Here is a 20468-nt window from a genome sequence, read left to right on the forward strand (position 1 = left end):
CCCCGGGGGACGGAGCGGGGAGGACCCCGGGGGACGGAGCGGGGAGGACCCGGGGACGGAGCGGGGAGGACCTCGGGGACGGAGCGGGGAGGACCCGGGGACGGAGCGGGGACGAGCCGCAGGACAGGACGCCCACGCGCGCCTCAGCCTCCCGGGCCGGGCACCTCGGAAGCGCCAAGCCCGCGGGGACGCCGCGGGGGGAGCGGGGCGCAGGGCGGGGGCGGCCGGGGCGGGCCGGGAGCTGCGCGGGAGGCGGCGGGCGCAGGGCGGGGGCGGGGGCGGGGGCGGGGAGGGGCCTTGCGCCGTGCCGCCCCCGCCCCCGCCGCCCCTGCCCGCCCCCGCCCGCCCCAGCCCCGCACCCGAGCGCGAGCCGCCGAGGCCGGGCCCTCGGGAGGCGCCAGGCGGTCGCCGCGCGGGCCCCGGCGGAGCAGCGAGGGCGGCGGAGCAGGCGGGCGGCCGCGGCTCGGGCTGCCGGAGGTAGGGGGACCCGGCGGCGGCGGCGGTCCGCAGGGGGCGGGCGGGCGGGCCCGGGCCCCCTCCCCCGACCCGGGGCGCGGCGACCGCGGACGAGCCACCCCCGCCCTGCGCCCCCGCCCGGGCCCGGGGCCAGGCCGAGGCGTCGCCGCGCGTGCGCAAAGCCGCGGGCGGGGGCGGGGCGGGGGGCGGGGCGCGCGCTGAGCCCCTCCCCCGGCCGCGGGCCCGGCGGCGCTGCGCGTGCGCGGAAGGTGCGCGGGCCTCGGGGCGCAGCGGCCGCGGGTCCCGGGGCTCGTCGTGGCTGCGGCGGTGGCGCGGGCCTCGGGTGCCGCCTGCCCCGCCCCGGCCTGCGCCCGCGTGGGGCGCCTCCCGCGTTGGTCCCTGCCTCCGCGGCGTGGGGGCCCGGAAAGCCTCCCCGCAGCCCCGGGCCCCGCCCCCGCCCCCGCCCCCGCCCGGGGTCCGCAGAGGAGGGGCGGCCCGGCTCTCCGGGCGGGGCGGGGCGGGGCGTGGCGGCCGCGCGGGTGCGAGGAGGCGCCCGAGCCGCGTCCGAAGCCGGAAGGTCCTGCCCTGCTCGGCCCCGGAAGCCGGAGGCTTCAGCCGCTGCGAACTTTGCAAGCGCGCCCCGCGGCCGCGGCTGGAAGGCGAGTTCGCCGCGGACTTGTTGTTTCCGGGCTCGGGGGAGCCGCACCCCGGGGCGCCGCGGAGCGCGGCCGGGACAGGCCGGGGCCGCCGGGGCCGCTCCGCGCGCGGTGCAGGCGGCAGGGGTCGCGCGCGGCCGGGGGGCGAGGCGCCTCGCGGGCCCCCATCCCACCGCCCCCGTGCACGGCTCTCGGTGCTCCCGCCTTTGCACCTCCCCGGACCCGGCCCGGTTCTAGGAGCCTCCGGGCTTTGCACCTCCCAGGACCCGGCGCGGTTCTAGGAGCCTCTGGGCTTTGCATCTACCCAGACCCGGCCCGGTTCTAGGAGCTCCGGGCTTTGCACCTCCCCGGACCCGGACCGGTTCTAGGAGCCTCTGGGCTTTGCATCTACCCAGACCCGGCCCGGTTCTAGGAGCTCCGGGCTTTGCACCTCCCAGGACCCGGCCCGGTTCTAGGAGCCTCCGGGCTTTGCACCTCCCAGGACCGGGCCCGGTTCTAGGAGCTTCCACATTTGCACCTCCCTGGACCCGGCCCGGTTGTAGGAGCCTCCAGGCTTTGCACCTCCCCGGACCCGGCCCGGTTCTAGGAGCCTCCGGGCTTTGCACCTCCCAGGACCGGGCCCAGTTCTAGGAGCTCCCACCTTTGCACCTCCCCGGACCCGGCCCGGTTCTAGGAGCCTCCAGGCTTTGCACCTCCCAGGATCCGGCCCGAGCCTGGCCTCGCCCCCTCCTGCTCCTTGGGCCAGTTTGGTGACTCCTGAGGCTGCTTGGAGTGGTTTTTGACCACGTCACTACGGTGCCTGGTCCTCTTCCACGATGTGCTGATGCAGGCATTTGGGGGCTGGAGTACAGAAGCTCTTCCCCGATGGGGAGCCCGAGTACTCCAGGTGAGAGGTAATCTGTTGCCCGGGGCATTAGGCCATGTGCGTGGATACGTCAATGGATCCATACCTACAGGTTACTCAGTAGCAGGTAAAGGCAAATGTGTATCCTACATTCTTGCCTACCCCAGTTCCACCAGGCCGGCCTCATTGGGCTTACTAGGCTTACCACGTGGGCCTCCACCCTAGGGCGAGGCATTTGCTATTTTTTTTTCCACGCTCAAAGCCCATTTTCCCCCTCACCCAAATATGTATGGCACCTGTCTTAATTCAAGGCTCAGAGCAATTGCCATCACTTCAGAGAGGTGACTCAATCATTTAAAACAGCCACTGCTCTCCTTCCGGCCTCTTACCCTGTTTGTCCGATGGTATGTATTCGCGGGTGTAGGCTCTGTCTCCCCCATATTCAGAGCACAGGAAACATTTGTTAACTGCATAAATGAAGCTGAAATCTGACCGCAGATATAGTGTGTACTGAATTCTCAATGTGGATCCGTTTATTCATTCAACAGATACTGAGTGACTGCTTTGTATCAGGTCCTGTCCAGGTATTTGAGATCTGTCAGTGAGGGCAGCCCGGGTGGCTCAGTGGTTTAGTGCTCCCTTCAGCCCAGGGCCTGATCCTGGAGACCAGGGATCAAGTCCCATGTCAGGCTCCCTGCATGGGGCCTGTTTCTTTCTCTCTCTGCTTCTCTCTCTCCCTCTCTCTGTGTTTCTCTCATGAATAAATAAAATCTTTAAAAATAAAAAAAGATATGTCAGTGAACAAGAGAAACAAAGATCCCTTCCCTCTGGAGCTTACATTCTAGAAAAGAATGATTGACAGTAAACATATTTGGTTACTTATCATTTAGAAAAGTATAAGTGCTATGAAAAATGAAAAAGATGAGCAAAAAAAAAAAAAAAAGGCCTGAGGGTACAGGTGTGGGTTGCAATTTTATACAGCATGGTTATGGTGGATGTGAAGGATAAACTGAAGGCGATGGTCAAGACGGAGAACTCGTTTTTCGAGTTATCTTTCTGGGATAAAATGCTCCTTGCTGTCTTTTTCACTATAAATTGGATGGGGGCCCACAGCATGACCCTTGTGACAAATAAAACCCAATTTTATAGTATGTAAGTAAAAGATGTTTTTTTTTCCAAAGTGAGTTCAAATCATTCAGAATTGTCCAGTTTAACTGAGCACAGCATATGAAGAGACTGGGCTCTTGCGTGGAGGAGTCTAGCCAAAGGGACACTGCAGATGTGCTGAGAAAAAGTGTATGATTTTCTGCACTTTGCAATTGCCCTTAATGTCTCTCTGTGATTGACTAGAGAAGTTGTTTTCTAAGTGTGGGCAGTTGCCTTTCTTGATTTGAAACTATGTTAAGGTTCACCTGGTATGATGTCATGTGATAAGGAATTAAATTATTGCCCTTAGAGATTTTTGAGTGAACCAGACAAGACTTCCAGAAAGCGGCTGGATAGTGAGGACCAGTTTTAGAAAGTAAAGTATGTTTTCTTTTGGGCCCTTTACTTAAGTAGATTACAAACAATATGTTTAAATATCAAAAATGATTAATCTGGAACTATACATGTGGGGTGCCTGTGGGGTTTGTCTAAGCCTTTAGGAGTTTGTATTTAATTTTGGCTTTATCACTTGTTAAAGTGAAATTAAAATGCCCCTAAGATACCACTACTTTTGAAGTTTACTGGAATTGAATTAGTATGAATCAAAATTTGACCAGACAAGAGAGGTTTGAGACCAGGGGTGGAATTATCAGGGTTGCAGAATGACATCAAAGACTCCTGTTTGGGGCTGAAAATAGAGGACTTCATGGGGATATTTACTTCAAAGGAGCAGCTAGTTTGCCTCTGTGAAAGGGATATTTATAGTGTCCTTCAGTGGAAGGCAGATACCCTTCTCACTTTCATTATCTAGAAGGAATACGTGTCTAGTTCCCATGGTGATCCCATCTTAACAGTGTGAGAATCTTTCAGAAATTTAAGGCTTAATAGTTTTTTTCAGCATTTATCTGACACTAGAGTGTGTGCCTTAAGTGTCTTGCTAATCTGACCTTAGCTAGCATCTATTATGTATATTCTCCGTGGAAGACATTTTGAGCTAACAAGTAGCAGTGGGTGACAGATAATAAGTAAATTGTAAATAATGATATTATAGTATGTTCTGTATTGCCTTGAATGTATATGACACTGAACAAAACAAATCCCGAATGCAAACAAGCCTACGATGCTGAAGGAATGTTTATGTTGTGGGACAAAGATCTTTCAGCTAGGATTCTATTTCATAGGCATGTTAGGATTTTTTTTTTTTAATTGTACTAGATCTATAAGGACCTAAATTTCAAATGGACTTACAAATGTCTCCAGTACTAACTCATTTTAGCTAGTTGAACAACATAGAAACATTCATATTGTTTATGTTTTAAACATTTTTCATATTTGCAAAAAGGCACTTTTGCTGTATGTGGTTGAAAAGGCTCTGATGAGCTCAGTAATCTTTTCAGACTACATATAGTTTTGCTTAGAACTGAAGATCTGCCTCATTTCTAGGTGAAATTTGGAAACCTTTTTAAAAACATAATTAAAATAGCAGTGTTGTTTCTGTGTCCTAAGTCAGTTTGATTCTTATCATAAGCCTGACAATACCATTTCTTTTGAGGTTGTACCTTAGTTTTAGTTGTGCGTTTCAGTTTTTCAGTTTTGACCATCCTGTTTATAATTGTCCCACATTGGTTAGCAGCTGTGTAGGTATTTTAATGGTATTTGTGGTAGGCTTATGACCTCTCATTCAAAGTAGAGGTAAATTATAGCTGTCATCCTTTTTTTGCAAGTGATAATTGGGATCATGTTTTCTTCTATTTTTCTCATTCATAACTTACAGAGGACATACCATTCTGTGGTTCAGTTAGCATATAATTGGGAACCATCATTACTGCATTGACATTTACTTGGTCTGGAGCTCATTAATACACCGGTGCTGTAAACTGTGTGCTGGCATCCTAAAAGACGTTAGTTTTCTTTAATGTCCTATTTCTTTGTTAATAAAAGCATCACCAACTGTGTGGCCCAGATGGGAGAATTTGTTTAAAGCATTGAGTTCTATATTGCAAGAAAACTTTTTTTGTATATTATATTTTTCAAGCATAGCTTTAGCGTTGATCTCATATTATTAAGTTGGATTAAAAATATATATATGTATACAGCATTGGGTTTTTGTTGCAGAAATTACTTTTTTTTTCACTTTTTTTTCAGGGATTACTTCTAAAGAATGGATATTAGTATTTAGAAGCTCCTAGTTAATTGCAAAATATCAGTTTCCATGGAAAATGCTTTGCTCTCATAGATACAATGTGTCTGGTTTATTAGCTTTTAATAAAAACTAACAAGTGCTGTTGTGTTGGGGTAATGTTGACACAAGCATCTGGGAGGTGGATATCCTTTTGCTCCATGTTATTTTGTTTTTAATTTTATGCAAATTTGCTTTCAGCTTAGTACCTGCTGCAGGCACCAAATTAACATTTGTTGAATAAATTAGGCAAATGAATGTATGTCCTCTAATCAGCTTAACTCTTTATTTGGGTCAGAGGAATTACCAAGTAATATGACACATTGTCCTACTAGCAAACATGGTGATTAACATTGATTACCAACACTAATATGTAGAGGCCGCTTACTATATACTTTGTGTAGGGAGCTGAATTATTTGACCTGTTCTTTGGGAGGATTAAGAATTGCTGTGTTTTTCATGTTCACTTATCAAAAGACTGTCTTCTTATCCATCAGTCTCCAGCTGCGTAGCTATTAAGAATGTAGGGAAAACTCTCAAAATATAATCTGTAAGAACAAGGAGTTCTCTGTTCCAAACAGGGATAACTTGGAAATAAGTTGTTGAACTGTACAAGTTTAAGAAAACAGATATAATAGGAAATGTTGAGGGGGGGTGGTCCAAGGTGTTGGTGTAGGAAGATCCTGAACTCCTCTCCTTCCACAGACATACCAGATCTACAGCTGCATATGGAAAAACTCCCTCTGAAAAAGACCTGAGAACTAGCTGAATAGCTGCTTCACACAAAACAATAAAAGGGCCGCTATGGGCGGTCTCACCAAAAACCCCACTGCCAGAGTAACAACCCACAGCTGGGAAAAATCTCACAAATCTGGAGCTTCCTTAATGAATGAAGGGTTTGTACCCCACATCAAGCACCCCTGGGACCTGCAGTGAAGGATGAACTCCCCAAACAACTAGCTTAGCAAACCAATGGCTCTCACATCCAGGAGACTGAAAATGAAAAGGCTGTAGAGAACAGAGATATTTCTCTTAAAGGGTTTGCATGTAAACTCACTTGCCCTGGGAACTGGCACAAAAGCAGCAGTTTGAAGAGCATCTAGACTATGTGTGAAGATTTATTTTCTAACCTTAAAGCATCTGCTGGATGCCACAGGCAGGAGACTGTTGGGACTGTCTCTGTGGACAGGGGTGCTGATGGGTGCCATTTTTGCATTGTTCCTCTACCTTGATACCATGGGTAGGCATGCTTGTGTTGCTGAGTTCCACAGGACTGTAATGAGTGGAGAGACAGTTCTTGGTAGGCTGTCACCCCCAGGGCACTGTACAGACAACGGGCTGGAACACACCCCCAGTCTACTTGTGAAAAAAGTCTATTCACTTGCCCTGGCGCTTCAGCCCAAGGGGCAGACTTCAAGTCTACCACACATCTAGAGGCTACAGAAGTGCTCTCAGGGGACATAGGCTGGAGGATACCATCTTTTTGTCTTCCCTCAGCCTCACTACAGTTTGCTAGGACCCCCCAGAAAGGAGCTTACACACTGGTCTGAAGCCCCAGTTTTTGCAGCTGTCACCAGGGAACACTGCCAGATTGCCTGGTCTAGAGGTCAACAGGGTGTATGCTTGTGGTCTCAAAGTAATGGTCAAAAAGATGTTCACCAATCTTGAGAGAAGAACGAATGAATACAGTGAGAACTGCAACAAAGAGAATATGTAAGAAAGTACCAACTGAAGTTACAGAGTTGAAGAATATAATAACCGAACTGAAAAATATACTAGAGGGGGTTCAACAACAGACTAGATGAAGCAGAAGAAACGACTAGTGGCTAAGAAGACAGGGCAGTAGAACTTAAACACAGCAAGAATCTCTCAACAAAGTAGGTATGGAGGGAATGTATGTCAACATAATAAAGGCTATATATGACAAGCCTGCAGCTTATGTTGTACTAAATGGTGAAAAGCGAAAGCTTTTTCTTTAAGATTAGGTACAAGGATGCCCATTTTTATTCAACATAGTGTTAGAAGTCCTAGAACAATTAAGCAAGAAAAAGAAGCAAAAGTATCCAAATTGGAAAGGAAGATGTAAGCCTTTCATTATTAGTGACATGGTTTTATATATAGAAAACCCTAAAGACACCACCAAAAAACTTTTTTTAAAATCTTTTTTTTTAATTCAGTAAAAAATAAATGAATTCAGTGAAGTTGCAGGGTATAAAATCAACCTACAAAATCTGTTGCATTTCTATACACTAACAACAAACTATGAGAAAGAGAAATTAAGAAGATCTCACTTACAATTGCATCAAAAATAATAAAATACTTAGGAATAAATTTAAGCAAGGAGGTGAAAGACTTACATGCTGAAAACTCTAAGATTGACGGAAGAAATCGAAGAAGATGCAAGTAAATGCAAAGATAGCCCATGTTCATGGACTGAAAGAATTAATATTGCTAAAAAGTTCCTCTTCCCAAAGCCATGTATAGATTCAGTGCAATTCCCATCAAAGTCCCAATGGCATTTTTCACAGAAGTAGACAAAATAATCCTAAAATCTGTAAGGAACCACAAAAGACTCTGGATAGCCAGAGCCATCTTGAGAAAGAAGGACAAAGCTGGAAGTATGATGCGTCCTGATATCGGACTATATTATGAAGCTGTAGTAATCAAAACAGTATGATATTGGTATGAGAACAGGCACCTAGATCAATGGAAGAGACTAGAGAGCCCAGAAATAAACCTATGCATATATGTTCAATGAATTTACAACACAGGATGCAAGAGTATACAATGGGGGTGAGGACAGCCTCTTCAATAAATGGTGCTGGGAAAACTGAACAGCTACATGCAAAAGAATGAAACTAGATTACTTATTTTACACAACACAAAAATTAACTCAAAATGGATTAAAAACTGGAATGTAAGGCTTGAAACCGTAAAACTAGATGGAAACATAGGCTGTAAGCCTCTTGACATTAGTCTTGGCGCTGCTTTTTGGATCTGATTTCTAAAAGCAAAAATAAACACGTGGGGCTACATCCAAAGAAAAAGCTTATGTACCGCAAAGGAAACCATCACCAAAATGAAAAGGCAGTCTACAGAATGGGAGAAAATATTTGCAAATCCTGTATCTCATGAGTTACCATTCAAAAAATACAAAGAACTCCCTCAACTCAATAACATAATCCAATTAAAAATAGGCAGAGGAAAAAAAAATAGGCAGAGGATCTGAATAGATATTTTTCCAAGTACAGATGACCAACAGGAAGAGATGCTCAGCATCACAAATCAGGGAGATGCAAGTCAAAACCACAGTGAAATGTCCCGTCACACCTGTTTGAATGGCTATTATCAGTATGCCAAGAAATAACAGGTGTTGGCAAAGTTGTGAAGAAAAGGGAACCCTTATGCATTATTGGTGGGAATGTCAACTGGTGCAGCCACTATGGACAACAAAGGTTTCTCAAAAAATTAAAATCACATATGATCCAGTAATTCCATCTCTGGGTATTTACTGAAAGGAAATAAAAACAGTAATTTGAAAAGATATATTCACCCCCATGCTCATTGCAGCATTATTTACAATAGCCATCATACAGAAACAACCGAAGTGTCCGCAGACGGATGAATGGATAAAGAAGGTGTATATATATATATATACACACACAATGGGATATTACTCAGCCATAAAAAAGAATGCGATCTTTCCATTTGTGACAGCATGGATGGACTATGATAAGTGAAATAAATCAGAGAGGCAACTACTGTACAATTTCACTTATATGTGGAATCTAAGAAACAAAATGAAAGTCATAGGCATGAGAACAGAGTGGAGGTTGCCAAGGGTAAGGGCGGTGGGGGAAGGATGAAATGGGTGAAGGGGCATGGGAGGTACAGACTTCAAGGTATGAAATGAATAGGTCAAGGAGACGTGGTGTGCTGCATGCTGACTATAGTCCATAATATTGTAGGTGCCGTATTCGAATGTTGGCAGCAGAGTAGATCTTGAATGTTCTCATCATAAGACAGAAAGAAAAAATTTCTTGTAACTTTTTATGGTGATAGGTGGTGACTAGGTTTATTGTGTAGATCATTTCACAGTGTATACAGATTTGGAATCATTACACTGTACACCTGAAACTAATGTTGCGTGTCAGTTATATTTCAATAAAGTTAAAAAGAAAATAACAGAAATATTACCAGCATAGAACCAGTGTGACTCTGAAAACCAAATCAGATTTTGTCGCTTTTCAAAACCTCACCTCAGAACATTACACCACATAGATCTAGATAGATTTTGTTCTAGGTGTACTCAGCTCACTTCTTCATTTTCTTCAAGTCTTTCCTCGAAGATCATATACCTAGGGAGGCTCTCTGGCCACCCTGTTTAAAGTCGAAAACCTTTAACATCAACCTTCAAGACTTACTCCTCCTTATCCGGCTCCATTTTCATTTTTGTGTCACCATCACTTTCCAATATGCTCTATAATGTATCTATTATAATACGATTTTTGGTTTCCCACATTGGAATGAAAGTTGCACAAAAAGCAAAAAGAGAAAAACAAATGTCATACACAAAATCACCTTGGTTGTATATTTGCTTTTGAAAATTCCTCTTGAAAAACTTGAAACATTGGCCCCGTGAGTATACAATTTAGATTCACTAAAGGCAGTCTTAGACACTTTTTGATATGAATTATTGGTTATGTGCCTGAGCCAAGTTCCAAGTTGTAAGTCTGAAAACACATGTGAGGGGGAAAAAAACCCCCAGTAAATTAACACATAGTAAGTATTGAATGGAATGATCTTAAGCTGAGACACCATCACTGTGAAGATCTCCATACAGACGCCAGCCTCTGCTCTGGGTCTATAAGAAATATTGCCCTCCTGTCTTGACGGGATGAGCACTGGGTGATACACTATATGTTGCAAGTTGAACTCCACAATTTAAAAAAAATAAAAATAAAGAAAATTTAAAAAAAAATATTGCCCTCCTGTGCAGAAGAGGAGGAAATCTATACGCAGTTTTATTTTTTAAATTTCTGCCTTTTTCAAGTTTCTATTTAGATTCTAGTTAGTTATTATACATGGTAATATTAGTTTCAGGTGTAGAATTTAGGGATTCAGCACTTACACAGAACACCCGGTGCTCATCACAGTGCCTTCCTTAGTACCCATCCCCTAATTCGCCCCATCCCACTGCCCACCTCCCCTCCAGCAGCCCTCAGTCTGGTCTCTATAGTTAAGAGTCTGTTTTCTGGTTTGCCTCCCCCCACCCCACCGCCCTTATGTTCATCTGCTTCATTTCTTCAAATCCATTATGAGTGAATCATATGGTATTTGTTTTTCTCCGATTTTGCTTAGCATAATACTCTAGCTTCATCCATATGGTTGCAAATGGCAAGATTTCATCCTTTTTATGGCTAAGTAATATTCCGTTGCACATATATACCTCCTCTTGTTTATCCATTCATCAGTCGATGGACATCTGGGCTCTCCATAGTTTGGCTATTGTTGACAATGCTGCCGTAATCATTGGGGTGCACGTTTCCCTTCGAATCAGTATTTTTATATCCTTCAGGTAAATACCTAGTAGTTACATCAGTTATGTATGTTGAAAATACCTACTCCCATTCTGTGGCGTGTTTTCCTTTGTTCGTCTTTCAGTATGCTGTATTTTGAAGTTTTGTGTAGTAAATTTCTCCAGGCTTTTCTTTGCAGTTTATGCTACTGTGTCTTATTTAAGAAATCGTTCCCTGCCCTGAGGTCACAAAGATGTTTTTTGTGCTTTCTTCCAAAAGTTTGAAAGTTTTGCTTTTTTCACATTCCAGATGGCTTCCCTTGTGTTTTCTGTGTTGACATGAATTAAAGTGTTCTTAGTATGTGGGGTTTTTTTTTTTCATGTGTGTTCAGTGTCCAAATTGTTAAGCATGGTCTCCAAGCTTACAAAGTATAATATCTAAAGGTTATATTTTACATTAGCTTTTTAATAATGGAGCATCCATAAAAAGCATGACTTTTTAATTAATAAAACTAATACAATATTTGAACTATATACTTCTCAGATAAATAATGGCTTGTTAAGATTGCAAGATGGTATATTCTTTTCCTTCTCTCTTATTCTCTTAATAGAATTTATGTGTTTATGTTTTTCAGTCACATTGACTTTATGCTAGAAGACAACTTACCAAGGATCGAGAAGGAACAGAATTAAAGATGACTGAATACGGGACTCCAGAAATTTAAGACAATCAGGTATAAAAATTTTTGGATGGAACATTCCCAACCAGTCAGTATAAAATAAAACTGGAACGTTCACAGGAGAACTTAAATACAGGGGAGGGTCTAGAAGAGAAGTTTTGAAATCAAATACTGTAGCTCTAACCCTGACTGGTTGGTGACGATTGGTCAAGTTTTTGAAACATGTCCATAAAATGGTGGCAATGTTTGTATCTGTTTCTTTTGGCCACTGTAAAGTTTAATGAGATGATATAAGGCGCTTAATCGGTGGTACAGAGTAGCTGTTTATATTAACTGTTACTGTTGCTATTGTTATTTATAACTCATGGATGTGGTATTCTGTATGTATATTGTGGATTTTTAGGAAGTATATATTGATATACTACTATAACATTGATATTAATAATAGCCTGGTCGGGGCGCCTGCGTGGCTCAGTCACTTAAGTATATAACTCCTGATTTTGGCTCAGGTCATGATCTCAGGGCTGTGAGATCGAGCCCTGTGTCGGGCCCCGTGCTCAGCACACGGAGTCTGCTCAAGATTCTCTCCCTCTTCCTCTGCCCCTCCCCTTTTCCTTCTGCTCACACTCTCTCTGTCTCTCAAAAAAAAAAAAAAAAAAATCATAGCCTGGTGAAATCATGTACACAACACGATAAGATAACTATAATCCTTACATATATTCCACAAACTGCATTCCTCAAGTGGTGCAAATTAGAGAAGCTGGTTTTCTCTATTATGTTTGATCACATTGAGATAATTTTAGAAAAAAAAATCCAACTACTTTCCATAATGCTGGAGAAGTCAACAGTTTTTTCATAGTACTGTACAATAGTAATTATTCTTGAATAATTTTTAAATCTTCAGGAACATTTTGACCAATGAAGGTGAAATTATATTAATTTTATGTTTAGTCTCAATTGAATCTTACCAATGTTATTTCTTCAAATATGGTAATTTCAATATTCTATTCATGCAATTATGACTTGATTTGATTAGTCAGACACAATAGCCTGTGTTCCACCATTCTAATTTTTAAAGAATTACTGTACTTGAAATTGATTTAAAGACACTAAAAAGAGCTATTTATTTTCCTCCTTAAAAAAACAGGATTAAAAAAAATTAAAAAACCGCGGATGATATTTAGTTGATTAAAATTTAAAAAAAAATCTCTGTTAACTGATCAGGAGTGATTTTCAGGATATGTTGTTAAGTGAAGGGGAAAAAAAAGCAAATTACCAAAGAGAATATATAAAGTATGCTATTTTTGTATAAGGAGGAATTGGGAAATAAAATTACAGACATGTATCTGCTTATTTTTGCAAAAAGAAATAGGAAGAATAAACCAGAAACCAATAGAATTGGTTACCTACCAATTCCTACCAATGGTAGAGGAATGGGGTGAGAAACAACAAGCCAGGATTATTGTTCCAGGATCTTAGTGTATTAACAGGATTTCTCTTCTCCTGGCAACAAAAGTGGCCTACGGTACAATAAAGAGCAGCCACATCTCTTCTTTGGTCCCCTTTCCTCCAATTTCCTTTTTATTCTTGCCTTTGACTTCCCTTCCTCTACTTTTTTTCCTTTTTCCTTGTCCCCTCTTTTTATTTTTTATTCTAGTAAATGTGGGATAGATATGGGCAATGTCATTCCAGTTAGGATGAAAAAAAAAAAAAAAAAAAAAGAATCCTCAATGCCAGCAGTCTCCAATATGCAAAAAGCTGTATTCAAAAAGTGCTTTCAGCCAAATACATAATATTGTGTTCTTCTCTGAGCCATGTCCTACGGTGGTTATAGTCACGAACGAGCCATGGTTGCCTCTCTTCAAGAGCTTGCAAATTAACGGAGAAGACCGATCATGTGGGAATAACCACCTAATTTTGAAATTATCTTTCCATATTGGCAACTAGATCAAGTTTTATAAATTGATAAGTGAGAAAAGCCTAAGTGATTCTTTTAAAAACAAGTATATCTTTTGCAAATATTAGAAGTAATGATTCGTGGGGCGCCCAGGTGGCTCAGTCGGTTAATTATCCGACTCTTGATTTTGGCTCAGGTCATGATCTCAGGGTGGTGAGACAGAGCCCTAGGTTGCTCTTTGCGCTCTGTGTGGAGTCTGCTCTGAGATCCTATCGCTTTCTCTCTACCCCTCCCCCTGCTCACACTCAATAAATAAATAAATAAATAAATAGATTTTTAAAAAATGATTTGTATCGATCGCCATAGCTTGAGCTATAATTATTCTGAATATGTGACTATTCCTTATATTCTGAGACACCTTTTTATAGCCAAGGAAACAAAATTTTATTAATATTCTCAAGGGCATATAAAGCATGGATCAGGAACACTGTTAAGACTTGATTTTATTTTGATTATTGTCTTTATCTGTCTATTATAAGGTTCTAATTGCTTGTAGATAATATCAGATAAAATGTCCTGATGTTAGCCCTTGAAATGTAGTGTATTTGAGTAAATAGAACCCAAACTAATAAATCAGAAATACCAACATTTTTTTATTGTTTCACCTTTTTGTATTTTTTAAAATTAATTAATTAATTAATTGTTATTTTTTTAAATTTATTTTTTATTGGTGTTCAATTTGCCAACATATAGAATAACACCCAGTGCTCATCCCATCAAGTGCCCCCCTCAGTGCCCGTGACCCAGTCACCCCCACCTCCCCTTCCACCCTCCTGTTCGTTTCCCAGAGTTAGGAGTCTCTCATGTTCTTTCTCCCTAAATACCAACGTTATTAAATAGGATTCTGTTCAATTGCTTTGGGGGAGAGAAAGAATATTTATTTATATTTATTTTTAGTGATGAGATAGTTCACTGTGTAATGATTGAACCACAGTCCAGACCTGCCCTGCAAGAAATATTAAAGGGGGTCCTTTGAGCAAAAAGACAGCCCATGTTGCATGTCTTTTGAAAGAGCTGCTTCTGCTATTACTTCTATGTGGTAGAAAGTAGTCATTGTGGAGATGGTTAATTAAGGCAAGAACATTGAATACTGTTGCTTCATACTTGATGGCTACTGTTGCAGATTTTTTATTACAGTTTACGATAAACAAAGCCATAGTCATTCTTCATCCTTTCATTTTTTCATTCATTCCTCCTTCCCCCGTCCCCCCAGCTTAGCAAATCATATACTCTTCAGTGGAGCTGACAACTGATAAGTCTGCTCTGCACAGTGATTTGGAGCTTTCCAATCCCAGGGAAAACTTGACTAAGGTCTAAAATTTTTTTTTTCTTATCTATAGTAGGTCAACTGTAAAATGAAAATTTTCTACTTATTTCCTTATAGATGTAAGAATCTTCATTTATCCTGGGATTACTTTTCCAGACCTCTGCAGGAGGATTCCCATAAGAGACCATAGGATAGTTCCAGAACAGTTAAAAACACCTTTCGGGTTTTATAGCTATTAACTCTCATGCCTAAACCTTAATTCCCTATCTTCCCTTCACCATATTGGAGTTTAGCTTATTTTCTCTGTTAATTGGAAGTAAAATAATTTTAACCTGCCTAGTATCATTTGACCTATGGGATCCTGATTTTACCACATACTTTTTCCTTAGGGACTGCACAGGACTGAGTCCATATGGAAGAAGAGCTTTCCCTTTCCTATGGAGAAAGTGGCAAGGTTAGAAAAAAAAAGATCATGTCTTTGGAACATGTATTTTCTGTTGCATGAAGCATGTATCAAGCATCTACTGGTCACCCCATAGGAAGATCAGTGAGATAGTATCTATCTTTGAGGGGCTCACAGTGTAGTGACCCAGATGCAAACAGATAATTATTGTGGGTGTGTAGAATGCTAAAGGGGCCTGCAGAAAACTGTGAGTATTATCTGAGGGGTAGAGCAGGGTTCCCACAGATGGCAAGGTTGGCGCTAGACGAGGGGAGTACAGACCATCCCTGCTGTCACAGATAACACTGTCCTGCTAGAGGGTCTGAGCTGAACGTCTACTTCATTCCCAGAGAATGAACAAAATTATAAAATACCTAGTCTTAGATGATATGTTCTTAATTCATCATAAAATATTCTTTATTCCTTTTCCATCACAGCTCAACATGACAGTCAACCAGCTTAAGTCCAATGTGTCCAAGTGATGTCAAAAGCTTCGCATCTTTCAGCATGCACATGGATTTCCAACTTGTGTTAATTTTATTAAATTGATATAATATCTGTTCTTCACTATTAACAGCTTAATATTAACTGCCACTCTTAATTTTCATTTTTCTGTTTTCTGCTGTTCTTAAAATATGGTTAAAACACCGTAAAAGATGTAAATAATTATATAGTCAAAATACAACAAAAGATGTAAATAATTATACAAAGCCAGCAGAGTGCATAAAGATGGCAAAACTTCTGAAACCAAACCATAGTGATACCATGTGCTGACCCCTGATGTGTTCATTTGTGAAAATACAAAAATAGCTTACTTTTGTAAGACTGTATGGAACTTGAGAATCTTAAAAAATGTTCATAGAAAAATTCCGGATTTTTCCCAGGGATAACAGACTGTGTAAAATAAAAAAATAGACTAACGGAATTAGGAATGAAGTGACTGTTACATATAAAGTGCTGCATAGCCAAGAAGTCCTGAAAGGCAAACTGTTGGTTGTTTTTTTTTTTTAATAGTTTTTTTGGTAAGCCATGCCCAACAGGTAATTTTGGTTTTGTTTCTATATGGTGTATTTTAAGTTTAATTGTGACAACTTAGTTGTCTAGAGTTAAGTGAAGTATCTGCACAATCTGTCCGATTGTGCTTCTGGCTGGAGAAGCAGAGTTATATAGGTAGCACGTACTCCAAGGAGTAATAAAATGTATCTTGGTCTCTAATTTTATGGAGCTGTGTTTCCTTAACTATATTTTCCTTGAGCTAATATTAAAATATCACCATTTTGCATTTCCCGAACAGGGGCCAGTGAAAGATGGGGCTGTGGGGATGGATGTAGAGCAAAAGTAAAGGAAAGCTGGCCAGGGAATAGTTATTGCCGGTAGTAGTATTATGTGCAGGGCTACCTGGGCCAAATTAAGGTTGAATTCTAGGGACATGATCTTGATGACTCATCGTGTATACCGTCAAGCTCTCATTCCCTGGAAGTGCTTTTTCCCCATACAGATTTTTCTGTTGCCTGACCTTGGCTCCTGCTAAGCCAGTCCCTTACTTAACAGTTGGGCACGAAGTTGATTGGGCGCCTTCAGCAGGGTGGCTGCTTCTCTTGCAGGGTGCTGTATGTGAATCCTGCTTCCTACACTCTTATTATGTATACGGAGGATACATACACGTTCCGTACAGGCAGGTTTACGGTGTGCACAGCGTGTACAGCTATATACACCTGTGAGGGTGTTGTAGAGAGCAATGTATTTTTCTTCTGAGAACAAAGATGCTACAGTTCCTTGAGACTAATACTAAATACCTCAGCAAAGCATAAATGTGTGCCTTTCATAAATTAAGTCATAAGTTCCCCCCCATGAAATAACTCCCCCACAAGACTTAGGAAAATGCATTTTTGATAACTGACCTCCAGGAGCCAGCCTTCTGACAGATGTTTAAAAGCAGTGTATTCACATCCCCATTGTACTCCGGTTATATTGTTAGGTATTTGTTTTCTATTAAATTGTGAGCTCCTTGAAGGAGTGATGATCTTTCATTTTTACATCTTTATTTTTTTTAAAGATTTTATTTATTTATTTCATGAGAGACGGAGAGAGAGGCAGAGACACAGGCAGAGGGAGAAGCAGGCTCTCTGCAGGAGCCTGATGTGGGACTTGATCCCCAACCCTGGGATCAGGCCCTGAGTCAAAGGCAGATGCTTAACCACTAAGCCACCCAGGCGTCCCGATTTTTATATCTTTAATATCTGGAACTCGGGACATGTTCAGTGATACTGTCGCACCTGATGTTCTGTGGACCTGTGGCACCCTTTAACAAATGTATGACTGCAGGCGATGCTACAGCACAGACACACACGCTGCAGGTGATGCTACAACACACACACACACACACACACACACACACAAACACACACACACACTAGAAGCCCGGCGGTTATAGAGTCACGGGGTGGGTACTAGAGGTTTTGTACAAGTGAGCCAGGAAGAAAGTTCAGAACCAATAATTTGTAGCCAGGTGTTTAGGAGCTTGTTGGATTTACAACCAGATTCTAGGCATCAAAGAAACCACTTGAGTTTTGTAGCAGGGCAGGTTGAAATCCAAAAAAACCTGCCTGACAGGAAAAAATTAGGTAGGGATGGATGCGTATTTTCTCTTTGTATATTGGCGTCTGCTCTGTTCGTGGAAGGTAACCCACAGTGGGTCTTGGTGCCTGTTCATCAAGGACTGCGTGACAACAGCCAAAGCCCTGCAGCTGTAGGCCCGATCTGCCAGCGATAGAACTTTTTATGTGAGCTTTTTTCTCTGCAGCATGTGGTGTGTGGAAAGCAGTCTTTGGAAGCAGGTGATCTTGGAGGATTGCTTAGTCTTTCTGTGCCTCAGTTTCCCTGTATTTAAAATGAGGCTAGCAGTCTCTGTGCCCTATAGTTGTGAAGTTTAGAAATAATATAGGAGTGCTTTTAATTAGCACACTAGCTCATCTATAAATATTTGATGCCACATCCCAAACATTGTTCTCTTTGAAATTTATAGACTTAAATAGGAAAAAAATTTAAAATGAAGACCCCCCCCCCCGAGAAAATAAGATGCCTTCATGATGTAAGGAGCTACGTAATTTACCTAAATTTTAGCCTAAAAGCTAACAGAACGAGAGTCTGTCCGTAGCTCTGTAGTGGCCTTGGGTGCTGCCCCAAAGATAACGGACGACTTCCCTCCCCAGACAGGGTCCTAGAACTTGAGTGGCACAGTGAGGGACGGAGGCTGGATCTGGCGTCGGGGCCGTCATCCTGGTCCAGGCGCTGCCGTGGCTTCAGGATGATGCTGTTAGCCCTTACAGGCTGCTGACCCTCTGTATTCGTTTCCTGGGGCTCCCTTGATAAAGTACCGCAAACTGGGTGGCTTAACGCAATGGAAGTGGATTTTTTGGCAGTTCTGGAGACTAGAGGTCTGAAACTAAGGTGTCAGCGGGGCCATACTCTCTGAAGGCTCTAGGGAAGAAGCCGTCCTTTCCTCTTCGCAGCTTCTGGTGGCTTCTGTCTGTCATTGGTGTTCCTGGACCTGCAGGCGGATTGCTTCAGCCTCTGCCTCCGTGATCACATGGGCTTCTTCGCATGGTGTGGTATTAATTTTATGTGTCACCTTGAGTAGGCCACTGGTGCCCAGATGAGACATTGCTCCCGGGTGTGTCTGTGAGGGTGTCACCGGACGAGAAGAGCCTTTGAATTGGTGAACTCCGTGAACAGTTTGCTCTCCACAGGGTGGGTGGGCATCATCGAAGCTCTTAAGGGACTGAACAGAACAAAAGGTGGAGGAAGGAGGAATTCATCCCTTTTTTCCTATTTCACTGGTTGATCTGGGTCATTTCGCTTCATCTTTTCCTGCCCTCAGACTGGGATGTGCGTCACTGTCTCCCCTGGTTCTCAGGCCTTTGGACTCGTTACACTACGCTTCCAGCTCTCCTGGGTCTCCAGCTTGCAGATGCAGATCATGGGACCTCTGAGTCTCCGTAATCTACGAGCCAAGTCACCATAATGTATACACACACCCACATGTATACTCAGCTGACTCCTAAGCGCCTTCCAGGTCCGCAGAGAGTGAGTCGCTGGCCCCGTCAGCTTTGTACCGGACAGAGCTCCTCCCTGGGAAGGTTGACTTAATAGCGGCCGGGAAGGACAGGCCTCAGATCCCCTGCTCCTGGAAATGAAGCAGAAGCATGGCGATCCGGAGAGGGCCAGACGTGCCACTTGAAAACCTGTTGGCTGCTTCTGCATCTTACCTTAATCCCCCATTTTCTGAAAGCTACAGAGCACACACCTAACGGTGTTGCCAGGGGAGCAAATAAATGAAAGTTCTCTTTCAGAACAGCTTCATGGTGTCCACATGGCGTGCTCTGACGAGAACTCAGGTGCTATGATCTTAACGTCTGCTGCTGTGGCCTTAATTGTGGTTCCCCCCAACCCCAATTGATGTGTTGAGATCCTAAACCCCCAAAGGTGATGGGGTTGGAAGGTGGGGACTTTGGGAAGTGATGAAGTCACGGGGGTGGACCCCTCGAGAGTGGGATTGGTGCTTTATAAAAGGGCCTCCAGAGAGATCGCTAGCCCCTCCTACCCCGTGAGGACAAGAAGACAAGGGCTGTGGGCAGGAAGCGGCCCCTCCTCAGAACATGAGCATTTCGGTGCTTTGCTCTTGGACTTCGAGTCTGCGGCGCTGCGAGAAGCCAGTTCTTGCTGTTTATAGGCCTCCCGGGCCGTGCCGTGACAGCGGCGCAAATACACGAGGACACCGCAGTGCCTCGGACGGTGACCTTATTTGGAAGTGGGGTCACTGCAGATGTGAGGAGTTAAGATGGGGTTACCCCGGTGAGCCCTAACCCAGGATGGGGGGCGGCCTGGACCCAGAGGCAGACGCGTGGCGCGGAGATGATGTGAAGGCCCAGGGAGAAGGTGGCCTCGCGAGCCAGGGACAGGGGCCTGGATCCTCCCTCACAGGCCTCAGGAAGAGCCAGACTAGCGTAGACCTTGACCTTGAGCTTGTAGCCTCCGGAACTGTGAGAAACTAGACCGCTTTGGTGCAAGGCGCCCAGCCTGTGGCACTGTGGCCTGGCGGCCCCGGCGACAAATGCGCGCTTTCTGAGCGTCTCCTCACCGGTCTTCAGACCCGAGTGGGGGGATGCGGCCGAGCCACCGGCCGCCCCACTGGTGCTCAGAGTGGGCTCAAGAACCGGGACTCCGGGACCGTGTCTTGGCGTCCCCGTCAGCGTCGTTCTTTTCCAAGGACGCGTTTCGTCAGGACTCGGGCTGCTGCTGAAGTCACAGTGCGCGCCCCCCT

At 44.0% G+C, this 20468-nt stretch overlaps 1 protein-coding gene across 7 annotated transcripts in view; it reads left to right on the forward strand.

Annotated features, from left to right (window-relative positions):
- The first annotated feature begins 336 nt into the window (after nucleotides 1-336).
- The window catches only part of RCBTB2 (RCC1 and BTB domain containing protein 2), a 40056-nt gene continuing 19924 nt past the window's right edge, over nucleotides 337-20468 (forward strand). For 2 of the 7 annotated variants that reach the window (XR_012001973.1, XM_072760555.1), the window contains exons 1-3: nucleotides 967-1115; nucleotides 11435-11533; nucleotides 15093-15157. Coding sequence is in view for 4 of the 7 variants with exons in the window: in XM_072760555.1 (XP_072616656.1) it covers nucleotides 15116-15157 (42 nt within the window). In the remaining 3 variants the exon portion in view is untranslated. Of the gene's footprint in view, nucleotides 478-966; nucleotides 1116-1885; nucleotides 1999-4981; nucleotides 5004-11434; nucleotides 11534-15092; nucleotides 15158-20468 lie in introns of those variants that run through there. The other 5 variants (XM_072760556.1, XM_072760557.1, XM_072760558.1 and 2 more) reach the window with 5 other exon arrangements.

This window comes from Vulpes vulpes, chromosome 6 (assembly GCF_048418805.1).
Source record: "Vulpes vulpes isolate BD-2025 chromosome 6, VulVul3, whole genome shotgun sequence".
NCBI lineage: Eukaryota > Metazoa > Chordata > Mammalia > Carnivora > Canidae > Vulpes > Vulpes vulpes.